The sequence below is a fragment of the Berghia stephanieae genome, chromosome 8 (genome assembly GCF_034508935.2).
Source record: "Berghia stephanieae isolate SIO BIC M18660-M18661 chromosome 8, UCSD_Bste_1.3, whole genome shotgun sequence".
Classification (NCBI taxonomy): domain Eukaryota; kingdom Metazoa; phylum Mollusca; class Gastropoda; order Nudibranchia; family Aeolidiidae; genus Berghia; species Berghia stephanieae.
In genome coordinates this window covers 2,764,364-2,774,363 of record NC_088367.1, presented here as the reverse complement: position 1 = coordinate 2,774,363, position 10,000 = coordinate 2,764,364, and the positions used below count along the sequence as shown (strand labels likewise).

General features: G+C 40.3%; 1 protein-coding gene across 1 annotated transcript in view; it reads left to right on the top strand.

Moving 5' to 3' along the window:
- Positions 1-10,000, top strand: part of LOC144978021 (uncharacterized) — a gene marked incomplete in the record, with an annotated part of 137,858 nt that overhangs the window by 120,994 nt on the left and 6,864 nt on the right. The window contains 4 exon segments of the mRNA XM_078923471.1: positions 811-879; positions 1,823-2,093; positions 3,181-6,762; positions 8,706-9,080. Coding sequence (XP_078779597.1) covers positions 811-879; positions 1,823-2,093; positions 3,181-6,762; positions 8,706-9,080 — 4,297 coding nt within the window.

The following is a 10,000-nucleotide window of genomic DNA, read 5'->3' as shown; positions in this document are numbered from 1 at the left end:
TTTCAACTTTGCGCCGAGCGAGGCTCAAACTCAGGACCTTCCGATCGGAAAGCGAGTGCAATGCCACTAGACCACATAGCCGTAGTGTGAGAAATGAACGGATTCGAAGGTTGGCTGAAGTGAAGAATGTGTGGATAAAGATGAAAGAAGATAGATTGAGATGCTTTGGGTATGTTGTGAGACGAGAGAGGGGGTTTGTGGGAAAGAAAGTATTAGATAAACAATTAGCGAGAAAGAGAAAAAAGGGACGCCCGAAGACAGGATGGTTGGAAAGGGTAAAGGTCGATATGAAAGAACTGGGCCTGGAGGAAGATGATGTATTTAACTCTCTCCTTACCAGCAGCCATTTTCAGGATTCCCCCAAAAACTTTACACCCGACTAACACAAAAAATATTTTTTTTTTGTCACTCAAACATAATAGCAGAAAGTTCTTGCGTGCTACAACACATTGTTCATTTTCTTTTTACAAAAGATATTGGAATAAGAAAAATGTTGGCTGTTATTATCGTAACGAATGTGACGATTTTCCTATAGTTGGTAAGGAGAGGGTTAACCCTCCTCTCTCTCTCTCTCTCTCTCTCTCTCTCTCTCTCTCTCTCTCTCTCTCTCTCTCTCTCTTTCTCTATCATCTCTCTCTCTCTCTCTCTCTCTCTTTCTCTCTCTCTCTCTCTCTCTCTCTCTCTTTTTCTCTATCATCTCTCTTTCTCTCTCTCTCTCTCCTTTCTCACAATTTTACAATTTAATGCGTGTTGTGCCAGATGATTAAATATATTTCTTCTTTTTTTCTTCTTCATCTTCAATTTGATTAGGAAACAGATTTGGATGAGACGGAAGCATCTGAACACATTGACACCAAAGTGGAACTCGTTATGCCCAGGGTAAGCTATTTTGATGACTGTTTGTTTTTGTTTTTAAGGGTTTTACGGCACTTGCAACACATTTAGGTCATATCAGCGCCAATAAAGAGGAAGAAAATGGGGTAGTAAAAAGTTCTAGAATTACAATTAAATCACCCAAGAATAAGGCAGACAAAGGGGGATCGGTTCAAATAGGGAACAGATGTAGATTCCAAGAGTACACTATCAGTGTACTCAGTTTGAGATCACTTATTGTCTCATCCAGACATAAGCACAGGTCCCCACCACGTGGAACACACTCAAATCTTTACAAATCACATATGTAAAAGGAAAAATAATACAGTGCATAACAGAGAGATGATTTACAAGGGGGAAAAAATATCATCTCCCAAAACTAAGTATATATTTGACTGTTTCCCTCGTAGCATGGGTATCCGGCCAGGGTCAGGACAAAACCAGGTAATCTCATTCCAAGACAAAGACAGAAAGCAAGTTGGAAAACAGACATAGGGGGATTGAAGACACCATATGTACCTCCCTGCCCACTATGGGAATTTCATGACTGTACACATGGGTCATTCTATCCAGGCATTACATTCAGTCGTACGTTTAACTGTCAGCTTTATTGCAGATGCATGTTTTTAAAAAACTTTTTGATAGAAACACAATATGGTGATTGATCATTTTAGTCAGAAGTTAGCCAGAACATAAATTAAAAAGAAAATAATAATTTTTTTTTCTGAACCCCCCCCCCTCCCCTGCCACCCTGTCACCCAGCAGCGATTGGGTATCTGGATTTCTTAGATCTGTGGTGGAAAGTACTTTGCGATAGACTAGCGTCCTATCCAAAGGATAGCAAGCAATTGCTATTGTCTGTTTCATGCTACAAAACCAGGATAAATTTGGGCTCTGAAGGACTACAAATTTTTTATTTGAAAAAATGTATTTCTTTATTATTTTCCAGATGATAATGCCTGCAGAGGAGTCAGTGGAAGGACAGCCTGACAGACCGGAAGCGGTGCAGCTCCAGATATCCAAGATGGTCATCAGCAACTGTAGAACGGACGACTGCCTGACCAGATCCAATCTGAAGACGCTGCTTGACACTTACGATTCAGCCAAACTGTTGTCCGAGACAGAATTTCCTTTCGATGATCTTTGTGGAGAGGGCCAGGCCATTCCAGAAAACTTGCTGGATCATGCTTTCGACAAAGACAATGCCTTTTTGCATCCAGGTTTGTAGAATTGGAAAATAATTACCTCATCTTATTAACTCACTCAATCCTAGAGATTTTTGCTACTTTTCAAAATTGGAAAAAATATATTAAAAATTAGCATGTACATAGATAATTTTATTCAACTATCGTTAACATGGAAACTACGCTTATAATATGTCTCATAAAAATGCAATAAATTGGCATGGGGTAAAAGTAACCCGGGTAAACTACGGATATAGTCGGTGTCAGGGTTGAGTGAGTTAAAGGCTGAATATAGGAATTATCCTTTGAATGCCTGAAACAATAGTTTATAATTACAAAATCTCAGATAGCTTGTATTGTATGATTCACAGACACAACTTTGAATGTACGGAAATATATATCAATATGGCAATGTAATGTCGAAAATTACTATTATAGACTATTCAGAAAAGTGAGTGGAGCAGGCACTTATGTTGATAACAACAAGAAATGAAGTGAGTAGGAAAGTGCCAGAAGACTGTGCCTCGTGTGATAAACACTTTTTCAGATGTGTATAGAACACCTTACCCATCACCCTGCCTCATGTGATAACCAATTTTTCAGATGGGCATGAAACGGTGCCAGTTAAATCACCCTGCCTCTTGTGATACTCACTTTTTCAGATGGGCATGAAACGGTGCCAGATAATACAGATAAACCACCCCCCCCCCCCCCCCCCACCCACCCCCCAAACAAAAAAAAAAAACAAAAAAAAAAAACAAAACAAACAAACAAAAAACAAACCAAAGCCTGATTTGACTCAAGTAGTTGAAGCAGTCTGATTTTTTGTTTTCCCCCTGTATTTTTGTCTCTCCTTTGTCCAACACTGTTTCATGCGCACATTTTTTCCAGATTCTTATCAAGAATAGAGCAATTCGAATATTATGGTCAATGACTGAACAGTCAGAGCGTTGTTGTATTTGTTAGGTACTTGTCTCTAGTTCACACTGAACTGAGGTGTGAACTCGTTAATAGTTTTGGGTATATTTTAAGAAACTTTCAGAACTTGATATAATAATAGTGCACCTAACAAGTGATTTGTACTGTATGTGTGGAACTCATTATTTTCCTATTTTTTTTTCAGATGTGAAGACTATTCTCAGTGAGCACAAGTCCAAAGGATCTTCCTCTAATACCACAAAAAATGGATCAAGCCAGCAAGGACAACAACAGTATCAACTCTCCCCTCCCCCATCGTCATCCCATCCTCCCTCAACCAGCCACAAGCTTGGATGTGACAGTCTAAAGCGCTTGGCCTCAGCTGACATCTGGGCAGTCGCGGCAGAGCAAGTCTGGCTAGAGTTTTTAGGTATTCAGAACTGCAAGAACCGGCCGGTTCCGTTTGTCGAAGCCATTCCTGTGTCATTTTGGATCAGTATGTCTGAATACCAAAAAACTGTCAAAAAGCCTCTGTGTAATCCTCATCATGCAAATTACCCTAAAGGTCAAGGCCAACCTTCGCCACCTCCTCCTCATCATCATCAACGTGTTAGAATAGATGTCCAACGAGCTGCAGACAAATCATCATCACCATTATCCTCAAACAAGAACCCTCATCTATCATCGTCTTCATCTATATCCAAGTCATCAACTTTGCAGCAACATCAACATCAATCTGGCATGCCAGTGTTAGGCTCCTCGCCACCCATCTGTGATAACACCAACCTCAGCCATAATGGCACTGGCAATGCTGGTGATAGTAGTAGTAGTAGTGTAAGCCATATTAACAATAGTCAATGTACCCAATTATCTTCTTCACCTCGCAACTCTGGCCATCGGTCTCAGTCACAAGGGAGGCGAGATTACAGCCCTTCGGCACCCACGACAACGGGTCTCCAGCAACATACACAATATAAAACTTCCTCATCCTCTCACCATGACTGGGAATCCAGGGACCCCCAAGATTTTTGTGACCCCAGCGACACTAGAGAATCATCATCATCATCATTCTACCAATCTCAACAGCAACAAGAAGACTCAATGCATTATCCAACATCTTCTCGCTCATCCGACCCAAAGCACCGTCAAAAACATGAGAGATTTGAAGATACCACAGTTGCTAGAGAGGATCATCGTAGTGCACAACATCATCAGACATCTTCTTCAAGACATCAATACCGAATGTCTGAAGATGACAGAAGGCCATCTCGCCTCTCCATATCTCCTGAATCTACGAGTAAAGGTGATAATAATAACAACCCAGGTGGCTCTTCTTCACGGAGAAGCAGGTCAAATGCCCAGTCTCAGCCGACACAGCAACAACAGGGTATGGATAAAGTTGAATCGCCCCATGCTGGTAGCGACAGGAAGCGTTCATCGCGTTCATCCAGTCGAGATCTGGGTATGTCATCGTCTTCTAGTCATCATCATCACCAGCAGCATTCAGATCGAGGGAGGTATGGATCATCCAACGAGATCTACCCTCGAAGTCATGTCGAAGACCAGGTCGCCGTGACAAATAGTGATTACCATCAACCAGACTCTTCGTCGTCAAGACATAGAAGAGAACGGAGACTTCAACGAGAAGATTCGAGGTCGAGCTCCAGTCCTCCTATTACTAGCAGTGGCGGAGGTGGAGGTGTTGGCGGTCACCGAGATCGAGATTCGTATTCTAGTCGAGGGAGAAGGGACAGCAGTGGTTTGAGAGATAAAGATAGATGTGGTAGTGGTGGGGATGTCAACAGTAGTGGTGGTGGTAGTAGTCGAAAGACTGAATCCAGGTTGATTAGACAGAGTAGTAGTTCTAGCAGTGATCGTAGGGGTGAGGCGATGGATGGTTCACATCGTAATGTGGAAGGATGGAGAGATGAGAGATCTGGGGCGGAGGGGCAATCTAGTTTGGAGTGGGGGAGAAGTGACGAGGATAGATCAAACGAAGGAACTCGACAGCATGGAGGAGGAGGAAGGAGGAGAAGTAGAGAAGATATAGGCTATTACAATAACAGACGAGAGAGGGAACGAGATGGAGAAGATCGAACGTCCAGAGGAGAGAAGGTGTCCACAAGTTATGATCAAAACTTACGAGAGGTCGCTAGTATGAATTTCAGAAAAAATAGGCAGAATAGTAGTAGCAGTTCTGAGAGAGGATCATCTGTGCAGCAATCGTCCATGAGTCGAGACAGAAGAATGACTAGATCCAGCAGTCGGGAGAGGCGGGATCTGACCTATGAAATGGAGAGACAGGAAATGGAGAGGTCTAGAGATAGGGGAGGTGTACGGAGTAACAACAGTAATCTGGAGAGAGAAAGAGGTAGAAGTGATGAGCGTTTAAGCGGTTATGAACAAACAATGGAAGGTGATGGCCACAGGGAGAGAGATAAAGACGGTGATTACGACAACGATGCTACGACGAAAGACGGTAGAGGTAGGAGGGTGAGGGATTTACAGACCGGTGGTGGTGGAGGTGGAGGTAGATCCAGAGATAACAGTGTGACAAGAAGCAGAGAGAGAGATGGGAGAGGGGGCAGCAGTAGAAGTGGGAGCACTAGTAGGCATGACGGGGTTTCCCGCGGCAGTAGCAGCAGTAGAGTGGATCGAGCTGGTTTTGGTGTGCACCATCAAGAACGGCAGAGTATGACCGGGTCAAGGTCAAGGTCATCTGAAAGATTAGAAGGCAGCCTTGACCCGAGAGGTAGGTCGTCGTCTAGTCGCATGGTCACTGAATATCAGGGAAGTGGAGGAGAGGAAGGAAGGTACTCGTCCTCTTCTCGCCAGATACGATATGAAGATGATGGGGAAGAGGAGGAAGATGATGATATAGATCAGTCTTTTAGAAACCATCAGGAATTAGTTCAACAACAACACTATCAACAGTATGATAGAAATAGAAACGCTATCAGTCATCCCCATCAACAACACAGTGATGCAGATAATAATAATTATTACAATTCTCCCTCTTCTACTACCCATGATTCCTTGAATCAACATCAGCATCATCATCATCCACACAACCATAATCATCAGCATCATCAACAGGTGCCCCCACCACCACCACCACCACCATCGTCATCACAGTGGCAGGAGGATGGTGCATGGACCCATCACAGTGCCAGGCCTACACCCGAGGGATGCAAGTCACAGGAGGATTACCATCTCAGTGCCAACAATTCCATTGAAAAAACTGAACCCGTGAATAGACTGTGCGTTCTTATCTCCGTCGATAGAAAAGTTAGAATACAAGTCACTCACTACCAATATTTATTTTTGTTGAGGCTTTCGGAATCTTTCTCCACGTTTCAAACTGAACTCAGCACAGATCTAGTCAACAGGAGTAACGATACCTCAGCGATGAACGATGTTCATCAACCCTCATCCAATCGTCATCATCAATATCATCATAGAACTGATGTGAATAATACACACAACAATCATAGAATTCCTAAAGACCAACAATATTCATCCTCACATTTCCCTTCATCAATGCCACCCCAATCATCATCATCATCATCATCATCTTCGTCAGAGACAGAGTTCTTCATCCCCTTGGTCCTGAAAGAGATAGAGCTTGCCATCGTCTGCCCCTACCAGATGCATCAACGTACATTCTCCGATGACCTGAGCATCATGTCACCATTTCTGGCTGGCATGACTGGTGGTCAGGATGCCGTTTTTGGGGACGATGCTGACAGCACGACCTGTTTTCCTGGATTGGTAGACAGTCGACAAGGTAACTAGTCACACTAAACATTTTTTTTTTTAAATTATCTTTTAATGTGAAGTTATTTATTTTGTTTGTGTTTATGGATAATCCTAGTCCAATTTTATGTGTGAAATTAAAAAATAATAATAATGATAATAAAAGAACAAATAAGATTTTTTTATTTTAATGAACGTGAAACTATATTTAATATTATTTGTTTCTTAAGATATTTTTTTTTTTGGTTGTATTTTATTTTGTCCCAAAAAGAACTAAAATAAAATAAAATAAAATACAGAAAGAAGCAAGAAAAAGCATGGTTGTTTGATGTACAAACCTCAAAAAAGTTGGCCATAACTCTAGGTCATGCCCAACGAAGAAAAGGAGGAAGAAGATGATCTTGGCACAAACTTTCTCAAACCTGGGACATTGGGAGCTTCTTCCAAGATATATATATCCTTTCTTTAAAAAATATAGCATTGTGGAGAACATTGTGCTTATGTGAGTCAATAAAAAAAATTATACGGCGCACAACTCTACTGAAAGATTTGAAAATAAATGTATTTTTTACAGATAGATAAACAGATAACTTGATTTCCTTTTATAATTTAAAGTCAGTTTGAAAGTTCGTTGAGTCACACAGATATCATAAAAATACATACCGCGACACTAACACTCTCAAAACAACCAATTTCGTCACTGTAAAAAGTTGTCAGTTTGCGTCATCTATTTATGACATCAAGTATTATTATTACTTCCGTTGTGTTGTTGATTTAGCGGTGATCAGTATTGTTATGTAGTAGTATGTTCTAATTGCGTGTGTTTGTGTGTGTGTGTTGTGTGTGGTGTATACATGTGTGTGTGTGTTGGCATTTTTCAGCAAATCGTGGCATTCATAGTGATATTATCCACTTGATCACATGAAGGTATTCGGATTTACACAAATTTTAAACAAGTTTCACCGATTAACAACGTCTACTAATATTACTGCTGATATTACGGTTGTTTTTATGCCATCGATGTGATAATTATTGCCCTGGGAAATATTTGATTAAATGTTGTCTGCAAACTGTCAATTGTATCTGTCTAGCTTCTAGCCCGAACAAACTTGATATTTTTCGCGTCTGATTCAGATTTTCATTTGACCTCACATAAGTTAGGTAATGGGACACATTCCGAAAGCTCCTCCATCCCAGTATTCTTTCAATTTGTATTTTCAACCGTTGGCTTTTGTCAGGCGTTTATTTTTTTCAATTTGTCATCATATAGATTTGTGATGATTTTTTTTCTATTAGGGTTAGTCATAAGTCTTAGTAAAGGTGCTAGGGGGGAGACATTCCGAAAGCTCCTACATCCCCAGTATTCTTTCAATTTGTATTTTCACTGTAGATCTTTTGTCAGGCGTTTATTCAATTTGTCATCATAAAGAAGCATTTTAAAAACTCTATAACAAACCTTGATAGATTTGTGAAAGTTTAAAATTTCCTAATTTGACCATTGTTTTGATTCTCGGCCGCCATTTTAATTTGTGAAGTATTGAAAGGTAGTGCAAAGCAGTCCGAGGGTTTTTTTTTCTATTAGGGTTAGTCTTTGATTAGTATTTTTCAGCCAAATCTCCACAATCTATAGCATAAATGAAACATTATAAATATATAGTGAAATACTACATGTACCCAGACTTTATGGACACTCTGTATATATAAATTTATATATATATATATATTATATATATATATATAATATTATATAATTATATAAATATATATATATTATATATATATAATATATATATATATATATATATATATATTATATAATATATATATATATATATATATATATATATATGTATTTGATTTTATTCCTTTCTTCATAAGCCTCGAATATGTAATTCTAATGCTTTCCTGATATATAGGACACGATTAATTTGTACCTCCGGATTCTTTTGCTATCGTTTCATTTTCACCCCCCAGGCCGCAGGGCTCGAGACGATTCCACCCTCCAAAGATTGCAACAAACCATCTCCTTCAAATCCAACTCGAGCGGCCAGCTAGAAAACATGTCATCCCACCTGACACCACAAACAGCCTTCGACTCCGCCCATGGGAGTGGCAGCCGAGGAGGCCTGTCATCATCGGTGGGGTCCAGCACACTAACTGCCTTCCCAGCACCAACCTCCTCCTCTGTTGCGGCCATAAACCAGTCATCTTATCGCAACGCGGCCAGTGCTTCCCACGGCGGCCAACCTTCTCTACCGTTCCAGTCGGAGTGGAGTAGCAGCAGAAGGAAGGAGAGCTCCGACACCATCTCCCAGTCGGCTCATTCTCTTGGACGGGATTCTGGGATTGGTAAGTGAAGTGTTTTGAGATAAAAAAAAAGTAGTAGTCCTTCAGAGCCATTAGGCTCATAGAGCCGTAGTTTATCCCGATTTCTGTAGCGCGAAACGGACAATAGCAATTGCTTGCTATCCTCTGGATAGGACGCTAGTCTTATCGCAAAGTACCTACTTTACGCCAAATCTAGCAGACTCAGCTACCCATTCACTGCTGGGTGGACAGTGGGGGGGGGGGGGGGGGTCAGAAAAAATCTCGACTGCTCCCAGGATCAATCTTGGTCCCTTTGCGTGTCAAGTGAGTGCTCTACCAACTGAGCTATTGGGACTCCCTAGTGTTTTGAGAAGATACCTTGTTATTGTAGGTGTTGATAACCTTCTTTACAACTTACCAGGTGCATCCATCTATGAAGAAAAAGATTTATTTATTTTTTTATACTTGTAAATATCAGAAGTCTAAAATTAATCATAATAATAATCTAACCTTTATTGTTAAAAAAAAAAAAAAATGGCAATTTGTCATTTGGTTTACAATGTTTGAAATAAAAAAGATACAGTACATAGATAGATAAACAAAAAATACATTTAAAAAATGATAATATATAAATATTAAAATGATAAATGAAGATGTTTCATAAATTTTCAAAAACACAGACATACTCTCTCTTACTCACACTCATACCTCCACACACCCCTACACACACATACACAATCACACACACACACACACACACACTCACACACAAGCAGGAGCATAAAAGCTTGTAAAGTTCTATATCAGTGATATTAATGGTCTTCTATACTGTGTTCTACAAGTTCTGTCCATGATGTGTTTTCATTTTTTAGTAACGCTTTTTTTACACGTCTCCTTCAGTTCCAATGAGTTTCTCGCCCCAATTTTTCTGCCACTGTGTTGTCTTGAAGAATGAAAACAAC